Below are 27,630 nucleotides of genomic sequence, written 5' to 3'. Positions count from 1 at the left end.
CATACTTTATGGTGACCAGTGGAGGACTGTAACACTCTAAAAAGATACTGAAAAGGAAATGATTGCAAGCAGTTTACTGTAGTGAAAAAATACTCCACATCATATTTCCTGCCCATCAGTATGTTTCCCAGTGCTCACTTCAATGAAGTTGCATTGTGAGCTTCTATTTCCCTCCAAAGTTGCTGATTATGGGAAGGCTTAAAAATGTTGCATCCATTAAATATCAATCAAGTGATATTAGTACTCACCAAATATGAGAAAGTTCAAGAATTGGCAGTTTGGATTTTGTGAAAAATTCTTTAGCAGCAGATCCTGCAAGAAGAACGTGTTGGTAACAGACTTGGTAAGAATTTTTCATAATAAATGACTCCGTGCATTCTGTTCTGTTCTTTTTTAAGATTTGTAATGTTCATTAATTTATTTTTCTGATAGAGATTCAAAAATATAGAAAATATAGCAAGAGTGAAGTAAGTGATGGCTTTAAGGCTGAAAGACATTGCAGTTCCACAAGTGTAGTCTATTGACTTTTTCTGCATGTATTGCTGCAGCCTCCATTTACTCTGATCTCCAGAAACTATACTATTTCATATTTTGAGGCAGCAGGCTACACTTTGTCTTATTCATTCATGAAATGCAGACATCACTGACTAGACCACCATTTACTGCCCATCCCTAATTGCCCAGAGGACAGTTAACAGTCAACCACATTGCTGTGGGTCTGGAGTCACATGTAGGCCAGACCAGGTAAAGATGGCAGTTTCCTTCCCTAAAAGTGATTAGTGAACCTGCTTGCACTTCCTTGCTAATTGTAGTTAGCAATTTGTTTCCAGTAGCCCTCTAAACTAGGGTAAATGGAGCCTGATTTTAGGCAGCCCTAATCAATATTTTCCCTCAATAGCACAAATGACTAGAGACTTCTCTCCAACTTTAACCTTTCGTATGAACTTAGTTCTTTGGATCAAAATCATAGTTCTTCCTTGGATCACTGAAGTTTCAAATCTCACGTCAAAACATGTTTAATCCCTTTCTGTAATTAGCTACATCTGGTAAATCCATGGCAGGATACCAGTTAACATTGGTAAGTTCTGCACAAAAATACTTTAAAGGTGGTGAACAATGCCAAACTTTAGATTACTGAACATTACTTCGGTTCTGACAATCATTTCAGCATGCAAATTCATCTGGAACACATGGAAGTTGAGAGCCTAGAGTACAAATTACACAATAATTGGTACCCAATGAGCTATCACTGAAAAACATACGTTGGACAATCCTGAATTCAGTAAAAGATCAGGTGAATACTTAAATAAAATGATCTAATCATATGAAAACACTTATAGGCATTTTAGATCCTGCTAGCCTACATTGTGGGAAGCATGCATACAGTACTGTGTTAATAACGGAGCTAACAGATTCTAGCTTGCTGATTTGTGTATGGTTTGGTCAAATAGAAGGATGTATCGTGGATGTTATTTCATGCATTCCCTCATAAGGGCAACAACATTTCAGAGGTGCTCCTATGAGGGACCAGTAAATTAAAGATGATTTGCACCCTGCATTTCATGTCCCTGGGATTCTGGCAGTTAGACACCAACAGATTTCTTAACACCATCCCTTTTCCACAAAACTGTCTTTCATATCTAACACAAAAGATGGTTGAGTCAAATAGCCACTCATTTGGAAACTACTTGGAACTTGCACAAAATGATTACGATAAAGTCAGTGATTTTATATGTTACATTGCATTGCACTGAGCAACATTGTCATTTCATCCATATCTCAGCTCTGCACATCGTCAAGAACAGATAAGTTGTTTGACGTGGCTTTTACCTCCCTTACACTGTCAGAAGTTATTGCCATTTTATTGAGAAAATAAATTACCCCTTTTCATTTACACCTGTCTTTATTTCCAAGTTTTATTGCAGAATACATTCCCAGAGAGAGAGGAAGTGTTCACATCTACCCAGCAAAGCTGGCAGTATCTAGTCATGTTATCCTGCTACTGGGGAAGAGCTCAACATTCAGTTCCTCCTCCATCAAAATAAGCACTACTATTTTCAGTACTTTTGCTGCACTCGGTCAGTTATCCAACAAAAGGTCAGTTGTCTCAATAATAGTTAGTAATAGTTTAACACAAATCTCCCTTTACTTACCAGTAGATCTGTTTCTACTGTTGGTACATTAGCACAAAGGATGGGGAATGATATCAGTCTTTGAGATCAGCTGCAATTGCATCCTTCATAAGTATTGACAGACTGCCTGCGCACATTGCACATCCCACTTAGCACATTGTTTAACATTTTACTGGGAGGAACCAAAAGGCTTTGCTGCCAACTAAAAGATCTGGATCAACGAAAACCTTTGTTTAACCTCCAGTGGGACGAAGTGGAGGAGATGGGTATTTTGATACCATATTGTCTTGAAAACAAGGAACTCAAGATTGAGATTTACTGCCTAAATTGATGCCTCCAATGCAAGTAGCAAAATTTTAAAGTGCAGCTCATTAGCTTCAATTATAGACCTGGAATGTAACTGTCTTAAAAATACAGACCTCTTACATATATTTAAGCTCGCACATGAAAGAGGCCATTGATGCAGGAATGATTAGCTTTTTTCAAATACTTCCTGAACTGTTTTGCGCACCTAACATTTTTGCTATTAAAAAAAGTTTAGCTTTAGTTTTGAATTGTTAATTGAAACTATGAGCATTTTTCTCAACTCTTGCATTGCACAAGATTTCTCTCTATATTGATAAACAGTGGGATAATTTTGCAAAGTGCTGACAAAATTAGTTGTGTATTAAATGTCATCATTCAACAAAAACTTTTCTGTAGTGAATATTAAATGGGGTGGGTGGGGTGGTGAACAGCCCACCTCAAATCAAAATTTCAACTATACTCAATAAATGATAACTTGTAATACTGTGAACTCAAGACCTTTGTATTTTGTAAATGGCTGCCTTTACAGCAACAACTTGTAAGTGAAAGCATATTGTTCTTCTAGGAAGAAAAGCAGTGAAAAAGGATTACAATCTACTTTGACTTCTACACTTAGTCATAGAGATGTACACAGCACAGAAACAGGCCCTTCCATCCAAATCGTCCTGCTGACCAGATATCCCAACCCAATCTAGTCCCACCTGCCAGCACCTGGCCCATATCCCTCCAAACCCTTCCTATTCACATACCCATCCAAATGCCTTTTAAATCTTGCAATCGTACTAGCCTCCATCAAATCCTCTGGCAGCTCTTTTCAAAAACGTACCAACCTCTGTGTGAAAAAGTTGACCCTTAGGTCTCATATCTTTCCCCTCTCACCCTAAATCTATGCCCTCTAGTTCTAGACTTGCCCAACCCAGGGAAAAGACCTTGTCTATTTATCCTATCCATGCCCCTCATGATTTTATAAACATCTATAAGGTCACCCCTCAGCCTCCAACGCTCCAGCCTATTCAACCTCTCCCTGTAGCTCAAATCCTCCAAAGCTGGCAACATCCTTGTAAATCTTTTCTGAACCCTTTCAAATCTATCAACATCTTTCCGATAGGGAGAAGACCAGAATTGCACACAATATTCCAATGGTGACCTTACCAATGTTCTGTACAGCCGCAACATGACTCCCAACTCCTGTACTCAATACTCTGACCAATAAAGGAAAGCATACCAAACGCCTTCTTCACTATCCTGTTTACCTGCGACTCTACTTTCAAGGAACTATGAACCTGCGCTCCAAGGTCTCTTTGTTCAGCAACACTCCCTAGGACCTTAGCAGAACTTATACACTTAATGGTAAGATTTGCTTTCCCAAAATGCACCACCTCATTTATCTAAATTAAACTCCATCTGCCACTCTACAGCCCATTGGCCCATCTGATAAAGATCCCGTTGTAACCTGAGGTAACTTTCTTTGTTGTCTGCCACACCTCCAATTTTGGTGTCATCTGCAAATTTACTAACCATACCTCTTAAGTTCACATCAAATCATTTACATAACGACCAAAAGCACCGATCCTTTGGCACTCCACTGGTCACTGGCTTCCAGTCTGAAAAACAACCCACCACCACCACCACCTGTATTCTACCTTTGAGCCAGTTCTGTATCCAAATGGCTAGTTCTCCCTGTATTCCGAGAGATCTAACGTTGCTAATCAGTCTCCCATGGGGAACCTTGTCGAATGCTTTACTGAAGTCCATACAGATCAGGTCCACCGCTCTGCCCTCATCAATCCTCTTTGTTACTTTTTCAAAAAACTCAATCAAGTTTGTGAGACATGATTTCCCATGCACAAGGCCATGTTGACCATCCTGAATCAGTCCTTGCCTTTCCAAATACATGTACATCCTGTCCCTCAGGATTCCCTCCAATCACTTGCTCACCACCAACGTCAGGCTCACTGGTTTATAGTTCCCTGGCTTGTCCTTACCACCTTTCGTAAATAGCGGCACCATTTTAGCAACCTCCAGTCTTCCAGCACCTCACCTGTGACTATCGATGATACAAATATCTAGCAAGGGGCCCAGCAATCACTTCCCTAGCTTCCCACAGAGCTCTTGAGTACACCTGATCAGGTCCAAGGGATTTATCCACTTATGTGTTTCAAGACATCCAGCATTACCTCCTCTATAATATGGATATTTTTCAAGATGTCACCATCTATTTCCTTACATTCTATATCTTTTATGTCCTTTTTCACAGTAAATACTGATGCAAAATACTAGTTTTGTATTTCCCCCATCTCCATGCAAAGGCCGCCTTGCTGATCTTTGAGAGGCCCTATTCTCTCCCTAGTTGCCCTTTTGTCCTTAATGTATTTGTGTAAACCCTTTGGATTCTCCTTAACCCTATTTGCCAACACTATCTCATGTCCCCTTTTGGCCGTCCTGATTTCTCTCTTAAGTATACTCCTACTGCCTTTATGTTCTAAGGATTCACTCGATCTATATTGTCTATACCGGACATATGCTTTCTTCGTTTTCTTAACCACACCCTTAATTTCTTTAGTCATCCAGCATTCCCTATACCTACCAGCCTTTCCTTTCACCCGAACAGGAATATACCATCTCTGGACTCTCGTTATCTCATTTCTGAAGGCTTCCCATTTTCCAGCTGTCCCTTTACCTGCGAATATCTGCATGCAATCAGCTTTTGAAAGTTCTTGCCTAATACCTTCAAAATTAGCCTTCCTCCAATTTAGAACTTCAACGGTTAGAGCTGATCTATCCTTTTCATCACTATTTTAAAACTAATAGAATTATGGGTCGCTGGTTCCAAAGTGCTCCCCCCTCTGACATCTCAGTCGCCTGCCCTGCCTTTTTTCCCCCAAGAGTAGGCCTAGTTTCGCACCTTCTCTCATAGATACATCCACATACTATATCAGAAAATTTTCTTTTACACACTTAAATTTCTCTCCATCTAAACCCTTAATACTATGGCAGTCCCTGTCTATGTTTGGAAAGTTAAAATCCCGGACCATAACCACCCTATTATTCTTACAGATAACTGAAATCTCTTCACAAACTTGTTTCTCAATTTCCCTCTGACTATTAGGGGGTCTATAATACAATCCCAATAAGGTGATCATCCCTTTCTTATTTCTCAGTTCCACCCAAATAATTTCCCTGGATGTATTTCCAGGAATATCCTTCAGTACAGTTGTAATGCTATCCCTTATCAAAAATGTCACTTCCCCCTCCTGTCTTGCCTCCCTTTCTATGCTTCCAGAGGCATTTGTATCCTGGAACATTAAGCTGCCAGTCCTGTCCACCCCTGAGCCATGTTTCTGTAATTGCCATGATATCCCAGTCCCATGTTCCTAACCGTGTCCTGAGTTAACTTGCTTTCCCTCTTAGGCCTCTTGCATTGAAATACATGCTGTTTAATTTATCAGTCCTATCTTGTTCTCTGCTTTGCTCCTCCCTGTCCTGAATGTTTGACTCGCTTCTTTTCTCAACTGTATCAGTCTCAGATTGATCTCTCTCCTCACCATCTCCCTGGGTCCCACCCATCCACCTTACTAATTTAAATCCTCCTGAGCAGCTCTAGCAAAATCTCCCTGTCAGTATATTAGTCCTCTTCCAATTCAAGTGCAATCCGTCCTTCTTGTATAGATCACTTCTACCACAGAAGAGATTCTAATGATCCAAAAATGTGAATCCTTCTCCCATACACCAGCTTCTCAGCCATGCATTCATCTGCTCTATCCTCCTATTCCTATCCTCACTAGCTCGCAGCACTGGGAGTAATCCAGATATTACTACTCGAGGACCTCCTTTTTAAAATTCCTATCTAACTTTCATTATTCTCCCTTCAGAATCTCATCCTTTTCCCTTCGTATGTCGCTGGTTCCAATGTGTAGAATGACACTGGGCCCTCTTCCCCCTTGAGAACATTCTGTACCCTCTGAGACATCCTTGATCCTGGCACTAGGAAGGCAACACACCATTCTGATTTTTTAGCTCCTGATAAATTTCCAAGGTAAATCCAAAGAAAGAAGTCAAAGGCACGCTAAGTATTTTAAAAAAAAAAGTTTAAAAGTGCCATTTCACCTCTAACACAGGGATCACAATTAGTTCAGTAAGAATTTGCAAAGACTGGACACTGGATCTAATTGCAAACATACCTGGAATAAAACCGTTCAAATCGGGCTGAATATTTTTAAACTGATTAATATAATATTGTCTCTGCTCATCTGTAATCTTCCAAGGATCATCATAACCACTGGATTGCCTACGAATTTCCATGGCATTTGTAGCAGATGCCACAGTCCTCACCGTCGTGTGTTCCTTCAAAACCACCATAAGACAAACATTATTTTAAAACAAATCAAAACACACAGGATGACACTAGAGTTTAATTAGCCATACTGATGAGGTAGCTTAAGTGAAACAAGAATATGACTCATCGATCTGTCCCAACAAGTCAGAAGTTACCTTTTCACTTTTTCTTGTGTGCATAATTTAATTTCCAGCATAAATGTTAAAGATCTAAAGAGATTCAGTACTTTTATTGGGGGTTTTAAAAGAAAGGCCTTCAACTTGTTAAGACAGCTCAAATTACAAATGGAGGAAACCCAAATTAATGCCCTATTTGCACAGTGACCAAAAGTACCTGTGGCTGCAAATCTCCATGCTTCCTTTATAATGAACAGATCAATTTAAAAAATAGCATCATGGTAACTCCAGACACAATTTTCAGCATTCTCCTGAGAAAGTGACTGCTGCGATTTTCCTGACAGTGACAATCAAGATGACTAATTTTAATTAATTTAAAACAATAAGAGATAAATAAAAAGTGTCTACAAAACTGACAAAAAAAATCAGTTTGTATTGCTTTAACACAGGCTTCATTCAGATTTAAATGGGAAAGTGTCAGCCATCTTTATATTATGGAATTTCTTAAGCGAGTGTTTGGTTCTTCAATTAAAACAACAGGAGCTACCACAAATCACTTCTTCCCCCTCATCTGTTCCCATCTATTTTGTTCTCAAAGTGCCCTGATGCCCAAAATCAGTACAATTTTGATTTTGATAAAAAAACAGTTCAGAGAGTAAAACAAATTGCCTCACCATATTCTGCTTACCTGAATAGAAGCTGGATGCACTGCAGGAAGTGTGCTGCTAGGTGGAGTGTCAGTGAAACTCACCCAGTTCTCTTGGTTAGGGGGAGGAGAGTGGGCAGGCCACATCCCATCACCAGCAGCAGACCCTGTAACACAATAAGAATAAAACTATCAACACAAAGAAATGATAGTTAAAAAATAGGACAGTCCATCATAAGGAGGGATTTCAAAGTGTGCAAGTGGCATACAAGATCCTGAGGAGTCTTGAAGTTACATTGTATATGCAAAAGGTATTTCCTTTCTAAATTAAGGGTCACTGTTTCAAGATAAGGCTCACCCAGTTAAGACCGAGATCCTGTGAAACCTTTTTCTCTCAGAGGAATGTGAACTGTTCGAACTCCCTTCATTAAAGGGCAGTAAAAAAAAATTCAAAATCTGTTTTTAAAGGCAAAGGTAAGTGGATTCTTGATCAGCAAGGGGGTGCAAGGTGAACATGGATAAGGGGAAATGTACAGTTTTCAAAAGAGTTGAATGGTGGAGCAGGTTTGATGGGCTGAGTGGCCTCCATATTACTAGTTTGTGAGGTTGTATGACAAAGACAGAAGAGAAGCAGTAAGCTAGGCATGACAAGAAGCTGCATAGAATCGGTAAAGAGCAAAATACACTGGGAACTTAAGACTTCTTGTGATGTGGCGGTAGTGTCCCTACCTCTGGAATAGGAAGCCTGGGTTCAAGTCCTAATTGCTCGCAGTATGAAATAGCAATTGTGAGCAGGTTGATTAAAAAAAACAACACTGGGAACTTATCGAATGCAGTCTGATATCATTTCCATGAATCACACAATACATTTACTTATGTCACACAAACCAAGCAAGCACCTTTTCAATAAATGCAATCAGCGTTATGATTAACAGTTTCAAACTATTTAAGGCCACCGGATTTTGGCTTTCACTAACCACACTGTAGTCAGCAAAAATTCCCGAATCCATTGCAACAGACATATTAAGTCAGTGTTGCTGCTGCCGACATAAACAGATGTCAGATAGTCTAACAGCACAGAATAAAAATATTCAGAATGAAACCTAGATTTTGGGATCCTTCAATGGATACAGGCACCAGATCAAGGTGATATTTAGCTACACAGGATTAGATTAGGAGAAGGTGCAGAGAAGATTCACCAGGATGTTGCCTCGGATGCAAAGTCTCAGTTAGGCTGTGTTTGCTTTCCGTGGATTAGAGGAGGCTCAGGGGGATCTGATTGAGATATACAATGTATGCTAACAGCTGATTTCCAAATCAGCGGGATTGTTGCTAGAAGTGTCAAGGATGGGAGACACTAAACTCATGTTTGTCAACAACATTTTTTTGGGTGACCTCTGCTGGAAGGATGCAGATATGCAAGAACATTGACAGCTCAGTTACAATGCTATTTCACAACAAACTGCTAACATTCATTATCTGATTTCTGCTGAAAAAATGGCCAATTAGTGAGATGGGGAGGCCTTCCAGCATCCCAGCTCCAACTGACTCTTCAGGAAGGTTGGGGAGTGAGGAACAAAATTAAACTTTCAATAAAAGGCAAGTAATTTCTAAAGAAAGAAAAAAAAAGTCAGTGTGACACTGGATTAATCCTGTCAATTTAGCAATAAATGGACAACTTATTGAAATTGGAGATCAGCCAAGTGTATGGGCAGCACGGTGGCTCAGTGGTTATCACTGCTGCCTCACAGCACCAGGATCCCAGGTTCGATTCCAGCCTCGGGTGACTGTCTGTGTGGAGTTTGCACATTCTCCCGGTGTCTGCGTGGGTTTCCTCCGGGTGCTCCGGTTTCCTCCCACAGTCTAAAGATGTGCAGTCAGGTGAACTGGCCATTCTAAATTGCCCATAGTGTTAGGTGCATAAGTCAGATGATAATGGGTCTGGGTGGGTTACTCTTCAGAGGGTCGGTGTGGACGTAATAGGCCGAAGGGCCTGTTTCCACACTCTAGGGAATCTAATCACTAATCTTTTAGTTTCCTGTCATATCAACAAAAATTGAATAAGCCAAGAGAGAATTTGAATCCCACTAAGGGAGACCGAGATATTCCAACTGACCATGATAAAACTACCCACCTCCATTCTTGTTTAAAGCCTTCATTGACAATAACATCTGCACCTAGCTCACGGCAAACCCAAAGTGATGCTTGCTAACAGAATTAGGGAACTGGCAGTTTTGTGATTATGCAAATCAATTACAGACCCCCTTTGATAAACAACAAAATTATGGGGATGTTGATATGACAAACAAAGCATCTCTGTCCACTTGTGATCAGAATAAATTTAATCAATAGGGAACAGGTTTCTTCTGAATTTCCAAGTGATGAGAAAACTGAATTTAGCACATAAATAGTTGAAGGGATGAGGTAAGCAGATGAGGGGAAAGGAATAGAACAATGTCCAAATCAGAATTTGCTCCTTGCTTCACATTTTGAATTACCTACCGATTTGTGGAGATTGTAGGTGACTGACTTGCAAATAGTGACTAATTATTCTTAAAAAGGTACCGTCATTTTTTTTTAAAACACTTTTTTAATCTGAGATTTTTTAAAAATTCTTCTACTGAAGGTTTAGAAATCCACTAATGTCTACATGAACTAAGTTAAGTTGCAAGTAATACTAAAGTTCATTATAAATATAGACACGTTAGCAGACAGTTAAGGGAGGGAATGGCAACAAAGCAATATAAAGAAAGCAAAGAAACTTAAAGAAAACTAGAATGCTGAAATGTATGATATCATTCTTAAGGTGCTCAGTGGATTTGACTTCTCAGCTCAAATTACAAAACAACATTGTCATTTGGAGTGGCATTCTCCAGCCTTAGTGTGCAGAAACATTAGAAGCATATGCCCACCCACATCCATGGGAAGTAGCTAGACATTTGCACGGTTTACTGCCCAAATCTACAGATTCTATAATTTGTTACCCATTAGTTAACCACTGCTCGAGAGCCAGCTGTGCTCTTCCAAAGGAATAATGTGGAGGACATTAACCATATGATAAACGAGGCCTTGCAAAACCCAGATCTCATCCTTTACACCGACGGATCCTCTTCTCTGAAGAAGGGTACAAGGAAAGCCGGATGGGCTGTCACCGCACTGCATACCGTCATGGCATCAGAAAGCCTACACCATCCCCCCCACCAGAGCATCGGCAGTGCAAGCAGAATTAAGAGCTCTGACGGAAGCCTGCAGATTAGCAGAGGATCAGTCTGCCAATATTTATATGGACTCCCTATGTTTTTGGGGTTGCCCACAACTATGGATACAGGGTGGATTCCTAACGGCTGCAGGAACAGACATCAGAAATGGGAAGGAAGTCAAGGGCTTGCTGGAAGCTCTCCAACTGCCTAAAGAAGTGGCCATGTTGAAGTGCAAAGCCCACACTAAAGATAACATCATGGAAGCCCAAGATAATGCACTGGCAGGTCAGGCAGCCAAAACAGCTGCATCCAAGCAGTCCTGCCAAGAGCCTCAAGCGCACACCTGCCAGCTTGACATTGGGACTGCAAATCAAAATCTGCAAACAATGCAGAATGAATGTTCCCAGGGAGAGGAATGAGAATAGATCAAAACTGGACATAGGCTATGCAAGGATGCAGTTTGGAGACATCAGCAATCAAATCGATCAGTCACACCCAGAATCTTGCCATACCTAGCACAACAAATTCATGCATGGGGACATTCGGGGCCTGAACAAATGACAGCCCAGTTCCAGCACAGCTGGGAGGGACAAGGATTAAAACAATATGCCCAAGCGGTGGTGAACCGCTGCCTCACTTGCCAGAATAACAACCCCAGAACAAAAGTGCAAGTTCCCCAACTGACTTACAGCACTTGCCAGTGGATTAGATTAGATTCCCTACAGTGTGGAAACAGGCCCTTTGGCCCAACATGTCCACACAGACCCTCCGAAGAATAACCCTCATTATTTGTCATTCTCACGCTGTCAAGGCTATTCAGACATCCTGGTAATTATGGACAAATTTTCCAGGTGGGTGGAAGCTGTCCCCACTGTGTAAGTCACAGCCAATCATAGAGCCATAGTACTGTGTAAGGACTATATAGCCCAGTGGGGGTTACACCTGATGAAGGAGCAGTGCTCTAAAAGTTAATACTTCCAAATAAACCTGTTGGGCTATAATCTGGTGTTGTGTGATTTTTATCTACTTCCAGAGGAAGCCCAGTCCATGCTAGAATCATGTAGTACCTCCACTTGGATGCTGCTTGCTGTGTTTCCTCCAAGCAACTGGTGAAGTTGGTGGTGATTGGTGAGGAGATATAACTGGGGATGTAGAATCCTAAGAGAGGGGAAGAGGAATGGGGATGAAATCAAATAAATAAATCAGCGGCGTCACATACAAAGAAACCTTTGCAGATATTAAGCTGTCTTAATCTTTGTTTTTATACACATCTCTAGTTTTATACAAAGGAATGGCATTGAAAACCTGGGCTCCTGTTCACAAAACAATGCAAGTTTAATTGTAAATGCCAATTCCACTCTTTTGTCCAAAGAGAAAGGACTAACAGAAGTGAACTTGAATGGCGTTGAAAAGTAAGACATGCTACTGAAGCTCTTAATTACGCACTCATTTGGAAAATTGCAAGAAAACCACATTTTAAATGATTTCAACAATTTTTACTCAGAGTAAAGAATGCTGACAGGTTGGCAAGACATGACTTGCAATATTCAAAATCTGTATGGTCAGTTTTCTATAAGATGATAGTTGCGTTCTTGTGCAAACCCGCATTATACAAAAATCAATTTAGAAACAGTGCTTAAAGTTTGGTACTGTAATTGCATGACAACCAACACATGTTTTAAAAGTTTGCACTGTAGAAACAGCATCCCTATTTTGTCAAGTGGGTTACAGCAAATTCGCATTGACAAACTGTGCGTTGTTAACAGAACGACCTGTACTACCGTGAAGTGAATTCTCCGGATTCACAGTACCTGGCGTTCTGCTGCTGCCACACGTTGCCCTATCACATCATGAGGCACACTTGTGGAGACCTTTTTGACTTGCGTCCTGCTGGGAGGTGGGGGGATGACGCTGGTATATGTACCCTGGCTGTCAGGATCAGAATACATAGATGCGTGCCTCAGCTGCAACTTCTTCTCAGAAATGATGGATTTAGGTAAAGGATTCTTCACTGTTAGGGGGACAAAATGATAAAGTGAGAATAATAGTCAGGATGGATAAAAATACTATATGAATTTTATTTGCAACAGCCGGACATAACATTTTAAAAGGTTGTATCTTGCTGTCATTAGTTTACCTATATATTGTAGGCTATACAATTTTCTAATCAGTGTTCAGATATGTTATTACATATCTCTGGAGCACTTGGGGCTTAAAGTGGGTATACTGGCTCAGAGATAGGGACACTACCACTCCCCCCAGTGTCTCTCTACACCATTTAAATGCTTAGCATCTAGATTCAGCAATGAACTAATGAAATTGCCCATCATTCTTGCTACTCCTTTCAATTTATTTACCCCTTTAGTCCTTTATAACCATGCCTAAGCAATTTAGTCAAAAGGTCATACTGCCACTCCAAACTGACAGATGCTGCAATGGCTAAAAAAATAAAAACACCCAGAGGATTCAGAACAAAATGAAGGGTCTAGTCAGATTTAGAATTGATATTTTATTTGGTAACTAATAAGTCACTAGGTTCTGGATTAGTGGTGCTGGAAGAGCACAGCAGTTCAGGCAGCATTCGAGGAGCAGTAAAATCGCGTTTCGGGCAAAAGCCCTTCATTTGACTTTTGCCCGAAACGTCGATTTTACTGCTCCTCGGATGCTGCCTGAACTGCTGTGCTCTTCCAGCACCACTAATCCAGAATCTGGTTTCCAGCATCTGCAGTCATTGTTTTTACCACATAAGTCACTAGGTCACCAGCCCATGTGAATTCCTGGAATATGCAATTAATTTAACAGCATCAGGTTCCAGCCCTGAACTGGTCCACACACACCAAAATTCTTCTTCATACAATACCAAATATAAAATTGATGGATTCAACACCAGAGGGACAAATTGGATTACTTCCGTGCCTACATTTGTACGAGGTTGACATAATATAATTACTAAAACAGATTTGGCCTTTGACCAATAGCATTTACTCAATATCAAATCACATCCTGGATTTCAGTCTGGTGATCAGCTCCGACGGTCTGCAGACTTAAAACCATTTCAAATGGAATTGTTAGTGGAAGGCGTTCAGGTGAGAAGCTTGCTTCACAAGACTGAAGACTATAAGTCAAGGTAGGTGCACTGGCAGAGTGAGAGAAGTTGTAGAAGGTGGGTTGGGAACTTACCAGGTACATCAGAGGTTAGAGAAACAATCCACTTCCTGACCCACCAACATCACATACCTCAAGGACTCAGCACTCCTTTCCTTCTTTCAATACAAAATTTCCCTAAACTCAGCTCTATGGCTGTGTATGCAAAGACTCCTATAACCAAGGCAAATGACCTCATTAAATACTTAAATGATCAACCCAGCGACTGCAGATTAGATGTCAGCCCATCATCCTGCCTCAGTTAAGGCAGGATGATGGTCTGGATTAGGTTCTAGCATGAAACTCAGACGTTAGAGAGTTAGGATTCAGAGCTGAAAATGTGCTGCTGGAAAAGCACAGCAGGTCAGGCAGCATCCAATGAGCAGGCGAATCGACTTTTCGGGCATGAGCCCTTCTTCAGGAATCTTCAGATTCCTGCCAGAAATGTCGATTCTCCTGCTCCTTGGATGCTGCCTGACCTGCTGGGCTTTTCCAGCAACACATTTTCAGCTCTGATCTCCAGTCCTCACTTTCTCCCAGTCAGAATTCAGCCCAAAGTCTAGAAAAGGCTATCCAGTCCACCAGAATAAAAAGCCAGAAGTTTTCTCACAAACATGCCTCAAACTATGCAGAAAGACTGATAAAGATCACAATTGGTCCCAGGGGTCACATGGCCTTTCATTTAGGAGTCAAGAACTGATTCCAAGATTCGGCAACTCTATTCAAACTTTCCAAATGAGGCAACTTGCCAAGTTTTGTCTGCTTGCTAGCATGCCAGGTATGGGTGCAGGCATTGGAATCAACATGGTCATGCTCCATTCCACAATTCTCTTAGCAAGCAACCAAGGTGCAGAACATGAAGCATTTCATAAAGACCTTTCTAATACAAGGCTAAATGGTAACCATACTTGAGAGCAAAGAGAAAAATCCATTTGGGGCAGGCTGAGGTTAAATGAGATGAACCTGGATACTAGGGAAAGAATGTAAAAATTGAGGAGTTAAACAGGAACCTACTACCTTCAAAGTTTCTGATTCATATTGACACAGTTACCATTACTGCAAGGCACGTCAATGTTTGCATGGATCTCTTATGGAGAGTTACAGTTCTACCAAACAAAAAAAAGTGTATCTTAAATGGGCCATGGTTGGTATTGCAAATAGTGTTTAAAGTGTTGTGTGAATTAGAATTTCTGAATTCACATTTTCCTCCGGTACAATTGTTGATAACTGTATCAGTATTGCCTCGTTCTCCAGAGGAGTTTGAACAGTTCATTCACCACACCAACACCTTCCATCCTGACCTAAAATTCCCCAAGTGCATCTCCGACACTTCCTTCCCCTTCCTGGGGCTCTCGGCAACAACTGACATTTACTGCAAACCTACAGACTCCCACAGCTACCTTATCTACGGTCCTTCCTCTATCCCTCTCTTCCATCTATCATCCCTATCCCCTCCAACCCACAAAAATGTGATCCCCTACTCTCAATTGCTCAGCCTTATCTGTGATCAGGTTTAGCGAGCACACTCCATGACATCCCAGATGTCCTCCTACTTCAAGGATCATCAGGATTCCCCTTCCCTGTGATCAAAAGTGCCTTCAATTATGTCACCTCTATTTCCCACACCTCTGCCCTCGAACCAGACACACCCTCCCCACCCAACCCCAACAAGAATAGCACCCAACAAGGATAGCATCCCCCGGTCTTGGCATTCCACCCCACCAATCTCAGCACATCATCTGCCATTTTCACCATCTAGAGTCAGACCCCACCACCAAAAATATATTTCCCTCCCCAACCCTATCTGCACCTCCATGACTCCCTCATTGGGTCCACACTCCCCACACCTGGCACCTTCCCCTGCTGCAGTCAGAGATATAAAACTCACGTCCACACCTCCCCCACTCACCTCAGACCAAGGCTCCAAAGGATCATTCCTAATCCAGCAGACATTTACTTGTATAATCCTGAACCTCATTTACTGCATCCATTGCTCTCGATGTGGTCTCTACAGCGGAGAGACCAAGCGCAAAGTGGCAGAACAGTTCAGGAACATCTCTGGTCCATATTCAAGAACCAACCCCATCTTCCTGTGGCCATCCACTTCAACCACCCCTCACCTGAAGGCATGTCTATTCTGGGCCTCCTCCACTGCCCACACAAGACCACCCGCAAACTAGAGGAGAAACAGCTCATCTTCTGCCTAATGAGTCTATATCACAGGGCAGTTTCCAGATCTCCTCTCCTCCCACCCTATCCCTGATCCAATCTCTGACTCAGCTCTGCACTCTTGGCCTCAATTACCTATCCATTTGCCTTCCCACCTATCTGCTCCATACTTCCCGCTGACCTATCACCACCACCACCTACCTTTGCCCATCTATTGCCACCCCACCTACCTTTACCCTAGCCCCACCCCAACCTCTACTTATTTCTCAGCCCCCTTTCCCAGTCCTGAAGAAGGGTCATGCCAGAACTGTCGACTCTTTTGCTCCTCAGAAGCTGCCTGACCTGCAGTGCTTTTTCCAGCGCCACACTTCATCAATCTTGGCATAGTTGTTCCAACAGTGATCATATGCTGAACAATACAAAGAAGTGGTGATGGTGAAAATGAATGCTGGTTTAAAGTCATTTTAGATATCTTCAAAATTCAAGAAAGAAATGTAAAAAATGGAAATGGAAATGGAATGCAAATTCAATTAAGCTATATACTAGATGGTTTATATAACTATCATACTTTACAAGTGAAACGCTTGTCAGTTAAAACAAAACTTCAATAAAATTTCTACGAATACTTAAAGCCTGCACTGAGTATTTCTCAAGAGATAAATCTATTTTGGATTGGAGTGCAGCTTCTCAGTAGTGGAAAGTAGTATCCAGGTTAACGAGTGTGAGGTTATGAAAGATACCAACTTTAATAGCATGGATTCCAGAATGTCCTCATTTTCCCTGTCAAAGTATCTCCTTTACAATAGTAGACTAGAGCAAGAAAAAAAAATTGGCCTTCATTACCTTGTTACTTCCCTCACAGAAAAGCAATGTTTCCCTTAACCTTACCTTTTACCCCTGAGCCTCTGCATTAAATGATTAGCCTCTGTCACCTCCAACATAATCCTATCATCAAACATCATCCTATCCCTCAGTGTTCCAGAGACAAAGGAGGGGTGGGAGACCATCCTTTGTGATACCTTGGTATACTCAGTTTTCCTCACTCTGGCAGCTGCCTATTTAAGTACCATAGATGCATCATCTTCTCATTGGAGACTCCTAAACCAACCTCCAAGTGCCTTTCTATCAAAACAGCAACATACATTTACTTCTGCCGATCTAGTACACCATATCAGTGCTCATAACGAGACTGCCTCTACATGAGATACAGATTGCAGATTAAGCAACCACCTTACTGAAAATCTTCATCTGCAAATGTTATACTGAGCTTTGTGCTGCTTGTCAATTCCATTCCCATCTTGCTGGCACATAGTGAAAGGCCAAAACAATGAACTGAATGTTGACAAGTTTCTAGACTTTTAGCTAAGTCCCAGAAAATGAATTATTAAATCTAAGTTAAAAATAATTAACTAATTAAGCTACAAAACAATTAACTAATTAAGCTACAAAACACAGAAATCATGACTGAGCATGCCAGGACTTTTTTTTTTAAACTGTTCTAAATATTTTCTCTATTTAAAAAGGTAGAGTTCAGGAGTGCTAAAGAAGCCTCAACCTTTGAGCTTGTGTAACAAGTTTGAGGATCTTGTTCCCTATGCGAACAAGAGCAGAGACCATTTGGAGGATGAGCAAACTGACCGTAGCACCTAGGCATAGGAAGCCATTTGAAGGGGGGGATGGAGGAAAGAGAAATGTCCTTGTAGTCGGGGAATAGACACTGTTTTCTGTGAACAGGAGAATCGACGTTTCGGGCATGAGCCTTTCTTCAGGAATGAGGAATGAGGACACTCTCCTCATTCCTGAAGAAGGGCTTATGCTCGAAACGTCAATTCTCCTGTTCCCTGGATGCTGCCTGATCTACTGCGCTGTTCCAGCAAGACATTTTCACCCCAGGATCATATAGAAACATAAAATTATGGAGGGAATAGATAGAAGCAGGAAGGTTGCTTCCACTGGCGGGTGAAAGTAGAATTAGGGGGCGAAGTCTCAAAATAAGAGTGAGCAGATTTAGGACTGAGTTGAGGAGGAACCTCTTCACCCAAAGGATTATGAGTCTGTGGAACTCCCTGCCCAGTGAAACAGCTAAGACGACCTCTGAATGTTTTTAAGGCAAAGATGGATAGATTTTTGAACAGTAAAGGTTTTGGTGAATGGGAGGTATTAACTGGGCCAACATGACATCAATTGTTAAGTTTCACTTGAGAATGTAACTTTAAAAAAATTCTGAGATTTACATAAGAAAGAACTGAAGCCAACATGTTCATCCTAAAAGAGGAGAGACTTTAACAAGCCAGGTCATTTTAATATATAATTACAGTTACATCACACTAAATTTTTGCTATAATTTCTGTGTCTTACGATTTTATACTCCACAGCCACCTTAAGGAGCAGTGCTCCAAAAGCTAGTGCTTCCATATAAATCTAGTGTTTGAGACTATAACCTAGTGTTGTGATTTTTAACTTTGTACACTCCAGTCCAATACCGGCATCTCCAAATCACGAGAGAATATACAATTCTGGATCTGTTGACGTGTAATGAGGCAGTCTTGATTATGGACCTAAAGGTGAAGGAACCATGAGTAGGCAGTGACCATAATATGGTAGAATTCACCTTGTAGTTAGACAGTGAAAAGCTTGAATCAGATGTAACAGTACTACAACTGAGTAAAGGTAACTTCAAGGACATGAGGGAGGAGTTGGCCAAAGTTGGTTAGAAGGGAGTCTAACAGGGAAGACAGTAGAACAGCAATGGCAGGAGTAATTCTGGGAGTAATTTGGTAGGCACAGCAGAAATTCATCCCAATTAAGGAGAAACAAAACAAGGGCAAGATGAGGCAATTACGGCTGACAAGGGAAGTCAGGGACAGCAAGGGAAAGAGTACAGTATACAATGTGGTGAGGATTAGTGGGAATCAGAGGATTGGGAAGACTTGCAGACAGAAGCACACTGCTCAACAGTACAAACACTCAAGATCAAGGAAAGTGCAAATGAAGCCAGCTCAGATGAATCATGTGCCAGAGGTGGGTTCAGCAGGAACTGAATAATCTAACTAGAACAGAGAATTCAATCACCAAAAGAGTCATCACCTCAACACTTGAGTAGCTAATGCCCTGGTCAGGAAGGACTTCAATTCAATCTCACGAATCAAAATGACAAGGTCACCATTGCTCCAAACCAATGTCAATGATTCACATAGACCCTGTGCTACCTGAATGATTGGCTATTTCATGCTGTTAACTTGTCATCTATACAGCAATCAATCTCACTCTGCAACAATCTCAATCTCTGAACTTTGCTACACTGATACCTAGTTCTTAATAATGATGATTTATGTCAAGACATGATTTGGAGATGCCGGTGTTGGACTGGGGTGTACAAAGTTAAAAATCAGACACCAGGTTATAGTCCAACAGGTTTAATTGGAAGCACACTAGCTTTTGGAGCGTCGCTCCTTCATCAGGTGATAGTGGAGGACTCAATCCTAAAACACAGAATTTATAGCAAAAGTTTAGTGTGATGTAACTGAAATTACACATTGAAAAATACCTTGATTGTCTGTTGAGTCTTTCATCTGTTTCATATGTAAACTCAACAGACAATCAAGGTACTTTTCGATGGATAATTTCAGTTACATCACACTGTAAACTTTTGCTATAAATTCTGCGTTTTAGGATTGAGTCCTCCACTATCACCTGATGAAGGAGCGTCTCTCAGAAAGCTAGTGTGCTTCCAATTAAACCTGTTGGACTATAACCTGGTGTTGTGCGATTTTTAACTATGTTGAGACAGAGTTCCTGCAAGACCTGCTACTCATTTGGTGAGTAACACTGTCCATTAATGATTAGCTATTCAGCCTGCTTGATGACCTTGACAACTATTCATTGATGAGTGCTGGCATACCCAATGTTTAACCTGAAGTTTGACCACTGAGCTAACAGATGTTAGTGTAACAATTGTTTAGCTCAATCGTTGATGATTTGGCAAAAAGCATCACGTTTCTCACATATTAGATTGCGAATGATGTCACTGTCCTGAAGTAATCACGTCACCAAACACACTTATATATTAGCATGGCACCTTACATAAGTGGAGTTAACTCTCCACCTAAGACTTTCATACCTCAATTTATTAATCATTGGTTCATGGTGAGAGTCTGGACCTCTGCATGAAAGGGTGCTCGAGTCAGAAATTCTCAACACTGAAGGAGTCAAGATATTTACATGCCTTGCCCCAGCCTCCAGGGTTATGGGTATAAAGCTGGAAAATGGAATTACAGTGGTCAATGTGCTGTAAACACCAAGCAGCCTAGCTAAGTAAATGAGTGTATTCTACTTCCCAATTAGCAATTCAAAGACATTCAACCCAAAACAAAAAAAATGCACTCAGTGCTAGAGTAGGACACACAAGAGCATTGCCAATGGCATGTGGAGAGGGGATTGCTGCTGACTAACTCCCATTACAGTATTCCTTGGCTGAACAGCCCAATTATTTAGATCTGATGAGTCACATTTTTAAAACAGTATGTCTACAAAGCATGAGATGTATATTTTGCATTTGGACTGGAGATAATTACCCACATCCACATCATGTCCTCATTATTCATCACCCATAACAAAACTTCAAAACAAAATTGCCCAAAACACCACCACCTCCATTCTATGCTGCATCACACTCCAACTCTTATTACATTGGCCTTATTGATTTCCACAATAACAGAATTCAAATCCTTTGCCTTTGATTACAAAAATCCCTAAATTTGCAACATCCTTCTGTCCAGTAAGCCTCCCAAGATGCCCTTGCCATCCAGCATATTTCACAATTCCCCTCCTAGTCCTCAGTTTTTTTGTGGCAGAGAGCAGACGTGGCCTGAAAGCATGCAACTCTCTCCTGGAACAACCTTACATCCTCAAAAAGCCTTTCGTCAAACCTATACCTATGTATGCTGAACATGTTGAAAGGTCAAATGAGGAAGAGGACGAAAAGTTTAAAGTAAAAGGTATCAGATCAGTGGTGGGGAATTCACTCGGGAAGTTTTGAAGTACATATCCGATTGGGAGTGATTTATAACAAGAGGCACTATATTCAATTGACTATCTGTAGGTGATATACCAATGGGAGGCTGGTGTGTCCCAGAACTGTAACCAAAACGGCACTGCCCTCAGGAGTCAGTCAGAGGCATACAGCACAGCCCATCGAATCTGCGCCAGTCAAAAAACAACCTAACTATTCTAAACCATTTCCCAACGCTTGGCCCAGAGCCCTGTGTGCCTTGGCATCACAAGTGCACATCTAAATACTTGGTGTCTATTTACCCTCTCCAAACACAGTATTCAAACACAGGATGTGGGCATCACTGGTTAGGAGAGCATTGCCCATCCCTAAATCACCTAAAGGGACAGTTAAGAGTCACACTTTGCTGTGGGTCTGGCATCACATGTATACCAGATCAGGCAAGGATGGCGGTTTCCTTTCCTGAAGGACTAGACTTTTTTCTCCCCTGACAATTGACATAGTTTCATGGACATCATTAGACTTTTAATGCCAGAATCTTAGCGAAATTCAAATTTCACTATCTGCGGTGGTGGGATTCAAATCCAGGTATCAAGAACCTGGGTCTACAAATTACTGCACTATTAACGCAAGCAGCCAAAAAAAAAGTGGTGAAAGGGTAGTTACCATACCTGCAATGCTGACCTACTGTATTCATTTCCCAGGGCACATTTTGTATATAATCCAGCAAAGATTGCTGCCATTATTGGAAGCTTAAAAAGACTGTCTTTAAAAATCTTCCCTTAGTTGCGAACACAGATCTGTAAATTAGGCAGTATTCACAAATCACTTATTTCACTGCACAGAACTTTTCACAATAAGGTGGTTTTCCAAACATATGGACAAACTCCATTTGAAAGGATCATTACTGATCTGATTTAAAAGCCTTAATTCCACCCCCCATGAATCAAGAATCTGGGCAATTCAACCTTGAATATATTCAATGACCCAGGCTCCATTGCTCACTGGGGAACTGAATTCCATAGATGAATTGCTCTCAGAAGAAAGTGTCCCCAACTTTGTCTTAAATGGGATACCCTTATTTTTAAAAGCATTGTCTCCTATTCTAGACTTTCCCAAAGCCGAAATATCATTTCAGCATCCATCCTATTAATTGTCCTTATTTCCTACATGTTTAGTAAGAATTATCCCACACTTTGACTTGAGATAGCGGTTTGGTTCGGTTGACAGTGAGTTTAATACAGACATAGTACTTCAGCATGTAACTGGAATAACACTGTTGCAGCACTTCATATAAAAGGATAAATCAAAGCCCCATCTATCTGATAAGGTGGGCATTAAAGTTCCCATGAACCTGTCTGGAAGTTCACCTATTATGATCAACATTTCATATTGAATTTACTTCAATAAAAATAAATCTATGAAGCATGCATTTCACTTGTTAATTGTTCAATCTTGTGTGTAAAAGAGGGCGACATCCCAACGCAGTACTGTTGGAGGTGATAGTAAACCAAGGTCTACCTCTCTGCTTCAGTGGACATAAAAAAAGCTCATGGTATTAGTCAAAAGAGAAACAGGAGCAGCTAGTTTACCTATCCTCAGTGTTCTGGTTAATATTTAATCCATAAACATAGATTATCCGGTCACAGTTACACGGTTGCTTGTCGGTGCTTCCGGTGTGCAAACCGATTGCCACATTCCTACATTACATCAGTGAAGTCTCCTTAAAAATACCTGATTGTTTGGAAAGTGTTTTGATCTATCTGGTGATTGGGAAAAAGCACTCTGAATGGAAGACTTTACTTTCAAAGCAACAACTTCGCATTTTAAAACTAAATTAATTGCATGTGAACTAGATTAGGTTGCTTTAGGGACATTGTAGAGAGAGTTAGTGCTAAATTATTTTTAAATTGCATATGTAGAAAGAAAAATATGTAGAAAATAGCATTAGACCACAATAACCACATCAGAGGTCAGGCTTTTAAATTAATTTTAAAAAAACTTGTTAAACACTGAATCTTACACTCTGAGAAGAAAAATTAAAAACTACTGATTCACAGATTGCTGATTTGATGGATTGCAAGAGGCACAAGGCATATTCCAAGACAGAGCAGACAACAAAGAGGGCAATTACCCAGAGAACAGTTTTAAGGCATTTTGTAAAAGGATTATGTAGAGGGCATAAGGGAAATGATTTTCACCCAGAGTGGAGTGTGCCTGAAAGTTACTGCCCAAGTTGCTCGAGGTAGAAATTTTCAACTCATTTATAAAAGGGGCCTGAATTTTTACCCAAGTGCTATAGTTTGTAAGGTTGTGGACAATGTGTTGTTTTATTCAGCTGGCACACACAATGGGCTGCATGGTTTCTTTCTGTGCTGTTCTATGTTACCTTCCCAATTACCTCTTTTGGACAAACTGCAGCCATTAAGAAAACACAAAAATATTTCACATGGATCTTGTACCTGCATAGTCAAACAACAGTTTTCATACTAACGTTCTCAGTTTCTCTCCAGGTAGGAGACACAACAGAGCTTGTTTGGGGGAAAAAGCTTTAAAAGAGCAGCCGTGATACGATACTATAACAGCCTACAGTAGGAATAACAACAGACTTCCACAACTCATTCCGGTGAATGGGTTGCTCTGTTTGTTTACACAGGAGACAAACAGTTGAGATTATCTTTTGCAGATTTAGTTACACTAAAAATCTTAGTAATTGAGAATGATAATCTTCTATAAATAGAACATTAAAGCACCAGGCTTCATTTTAATGTTTGGAAAATAACATTCGCAAATTTAAATGCCTGCAGGTGTTGAGTACTAACTGAGGATTTGCTTATGCTGTAGTCAAACTGCTCTCATGGTGTAGTGGTACTGTTAAAAGAGAAGGCCTGAGTTCAAACCCCATCTGCTCCAGAGGTGTGTCAGACAGTTAGTTACACAGTCCTTTGCAAAAGTAAGTGCTTCATAGGATATTCCCATTACTTTACCAGGCTGTTCATGAAATGAAATGGCTGAGAAAGTAAAACACATGTGCGAGGCAGTGCTTCTGTCTTTCTGAGATAAGGGAACACAAATGAGTTGCATGTCAACTTTCTTTGTTCTTTTATAAGTTCTCTGAACACCAACCTGTAGAATTTTCACACATTTAAAAAAAATACATGAAAAAAATGACCGAGAAAGCAAACGCATGCGTGAGGCGGTGCTTCTGTCTTTCTATCATAACACTGAGTTCACAGAAACTGACAAATGCTCGTGATCATAGAAGCTGTTCGACACCTTGCTTAATGCTGAGATTTCATACATTTTTGTGATGGCAAGGGCTTAGTTCTTCTCAGTTTAACCTGCAATTTGCAGAATGCAAAGATTAATTTGTTTAAATAGCAGACTCATCAGAATTATACAAACTCTCCAGGAGAGTGCAACATTAGATCAGGATGGCTTCCCTAGTTTAAGGTTAAATCAATTATCCAAAAGAAACAGTGCCTGCCCATCTTGTTCGGATAATTGAGGTTCCTCTGTATTGCACTTCCTCTTGAATGACTGAAAAATATTTCCTGTTGACATTTATCTGGGCAACCATTTGAAATGCTGAACGGAAAAACATAGATCTAAATCAATTCCAGTCCATCTCACTGGGTCAGAGACAAGTCCCAATTGCTGCCAAAATGGTTAGAGAAGATATGCTTGATGGTAGAGTCAGAGAGACACAGCATGGAAACAGACCCTTCGGTCCAACTCGTCCATGCCGACCAGATATCCCAACCCAATCTAGTCCCACCTGCCAGCACCTGGCCCATATCCTTCCAAACCTTTCCTATTCATATACCCATCTAGATGTCTTTTAAATGTTGCAATTGTACCAGCCACCACCACTTCCTCTGGCAGCTCATTCCATACACGTACCACCCTCTGCATGAAAACGTTGCCCCTTAAATCTCTTACATCTTTTCCCTCTCACCCTAAACCTATGCCCTCTAGTTCTGGACTCCCCCACCTCAGGGAAGAGGCTGAGTCTTTTTATCCCATCCATGCCCCTCCTGATTTTATAAACTTCTATAAGGTCACCCCTCAGCCTCTGACCCTCCAAGGAAAACAGCGCTTGCCTATTCAACCTCTCTGTATAGCTCAAATCCACCAACCCTGGCAACATCCTTGTAAATCTTTTCGGTATGCTTTCAAGTCTCAACATCTTTCCAATAGGGAGGAGACCAGAATTGCACGCTTTATTCTAACAGTAGCCTAACCAATGTCCTGTACAGCCGCAACATGACCTCCCAACTCCTGTACTCAATACTCTGACCATTAAAGGAAAGCATACCAAATGCCTTCTTCACTATCTTATCTACCTGCTCTTGGGTGTGTCTGCAGAACTGTCACCTCACTGCGTTCTTGTTGCTAACACAGGAAAGGATTTGTGAAGAATTGTGCTGACACTTTCCACCCAGACTTCAGGCTCTGGCTCACTAGTTACCCTCTCCTAAGGTAATGAAGTTATTACCAAATGATCCAAGAGGTGGCATATTTAAAGAGAGAGAAGAAAGATTTAAAAAGGACATTAGGGTCAACTTTTTCTTTTTTTTGTACAGAGTAGTTCATATGTGGAATGAACTACCAGAGGAAGTAGTGGATGCAGGTACAGTTACATTTAAAAGGCATTTGGAGAAGTAGGAGAAAGTGAGGTCTGCAGATGCTGGAGATCAAAGTTGAAACTTTATTGCTGGAACAGCACAGCAGGTCAGGCAGCATCCAGGGAAAACGCAATAGGAAAGGTTTGGATGAATATGGGCCAAACGCAAGTGGAACTAGTTTGGTTTGGGAAAATGGTCAGTGTGGACTAGTTGAACCAAAGGGTCTGTTTCCAAACTCTATGACTTGAAGATTTGCTTTTTGCTAGCCTACAGTCATTTCCCCTCAGTTTGAAGTTGTGTTTCTTAAAACAACAATGCTTTCAGCCTCACATTTTAAGGCAAAAGCCATTGCACACAATTCAATCTTCCAGCACTACACATCAACTCAGTGGTTCTTCACCCAGTGTTTGAGAGCTTGGATTTTTTCCCCTTTATGCAATAGGGCCTGAACATAGTATCCAGATCACAATACCATACACCTTTAAAATAGCAGCATCTAACTTTTTTTTTAAAAAACTGGTTTGGCAACTGCAGTGTTCAGTCAGCTTTCTTGACGTCTACTCCACAATAACTAGTGAAGCTAATGGCACAAACAATTTAAGGTGTAACTTTGCTCACTGAGCTGTAGGTTTGATATCCAGACGTTTCATTACCTGGCTAGGTATCATCATCAGTGGCGACCTCCAAGTGAAGCAAAGCTATTGTCTCCTGTTTTCTATATTTGTCCTGGATGTGGTTCCAGGGGTTTGTGGTGATGTCATTTCCTGTTCGTTTTCTGAGGGGTTCATAGATACTATCTAGATCTATGTGTTTGTTTATGACGTTGTGGTTGGAGTGCCTAACATCTTTCCAATATGGAGGAGACCAGAATTGCATGCTTTATTCTAACAGTACTGTGGAGGCCTCTAGGAATTCTCTGGCATGTCTTTGCTTAGCCTGTCCCAGGATAGATGTGTTGTCCCAGTCGAATTGGTGGTTTTCTTTCATCCGTGTGTAGGGATACAAGGGAGATATAAATAGAAAGCAGGAAACAACAGCTTTGCTTCACTTGGAGGTCGCCACTGATGATGATACCTAGCCAGGTAATGAAACGTCTGGATATCAAACCTACAGCTCAGCAAGCAAAGCTACACCCTAAACCTCAACCTGAACTACAAACCTTCACAAACCTTGCAGGCACAAACAATATTCACTTCCTCATTTAAATACATCCTTTCTTTCAATGTGCAATACCTTTGGACTTCATTTATGTGGACATTCACCAGCAATAGCTCAAGCGGTACATCCATCTTCTAATACTACAATAACTTGCTATCCATTGCAATCCCTTAAAGTTGTCTAAAGTATGCATGCGCTCACTTATTGAAAGTATCAAGGCAATTTTAACAGTCTTATCTTGCATGTTATTAACACAAGTAGTTAACCAAATTTCTTGCATTCTTGAAGTTAGATTTCCTGCCCACTTATTCCAAATTCAGACAGCTCTTGCTTTCGTGCAATCTCCGCAAAAATCAGATTTACTTCATACAGCTTCCTACTATCCAACTTAACAGTCTTCTGCAAAAGCCACAGATTCATGAGTGCTTTATCGGTTTTGAATCTCAAACAACATTGTTTGTTTTTAAAATCAAGTTTAGTTTCTAAATCTCATGTGTAACTCCCACTTTCATTTTTGATGGTGAAAACTAAACCAATTGTTACATAATGTACCAGTTTCTGAAATAATAGCCCATTAAGAAAAAACAATGGACAAAAATTTACATGGTGAAAAAATGGTGTATATTCAAGGTTTTGATCTATTGTTTGGATTCAGAACCTTTTGTTTTCAGAAATTCTGCCATTAATTCAGTATAGCTATCATATAAAAGGAACTCTAGTTCAGTATAACTTTTCTGAATACTACTTGCCTGCCAGTTGTATCATTGCCTTCATTATCAAGCAC

The 27,630-nt window shown here is 40.8% G+C and overlaps 1 protein-coding gene across 4 annotated transcripts in view; it reads right to left on the bottom strand.

Annotated features, from left to right (window-relative positions):
• Positions 1-27,630, bottom strand: part of reps1 (RALBP1 associated Eps domain containing 1) — a 72,598-nt gene that overhangs the window by 37,541 nt on the left and 7,427 nt on the right. For 3 of the 4 annotated variants that reach the window (XR_015758350.1, XR_015758349.1, XM_087991126.1), the window contains exons 2-6: positions 12,548-12,747; positions 11,804-11,894; positions 7,579-7,703; positions 6,620-6,782; positions 249-312 (exon numbers count right to left, since the gene is read on the bottom strand). Coding sequence is in view for 2 of the 4 variants with exons in the window: in XM_087991126.1 (XP_087847252.1) it covers positions 249-312; positions 6,620-6,782; positions 7,579-7,703; positions 11,804-11,894; positions 12,548-12,685 (581 nt within the window). In the remaining 2 variants the exon portion in view is untranslated. Of the gene's footprint in view, positions 1-248; positions 313-6,619; positions 6,783-7,578; positions 7,704-11,803; positions 11,895-12,547; positions 12,748-27,630 lie in introns of those variants that run through there. The other variant, XM_087991127.1, reaches the window with a different exon arrangement.

This window comes from Chiloscyllium plagiosum, unplaced genomic scaffold (assembly GCF_037043375.1).
Source record: "Chiloscyllium plagiosum isolate Xiang-an unplaced genomic scaffold, Cpla_swu_hap1 HiC_scaffold_10, whole genome shotgun sequence".
NCBI lineage: Eukaryota > Metazoa > Chordata > Chondrichthyes > Orectolobiformes > Hemiscylliidae > Chiloscyllium > Chiloscyllium plagiosum.
The sequence above is the reverse complement of the archived record's forward strand: the minus strand, read 5'-3'. Positions and strand labels throughout refer to the sequence as shown.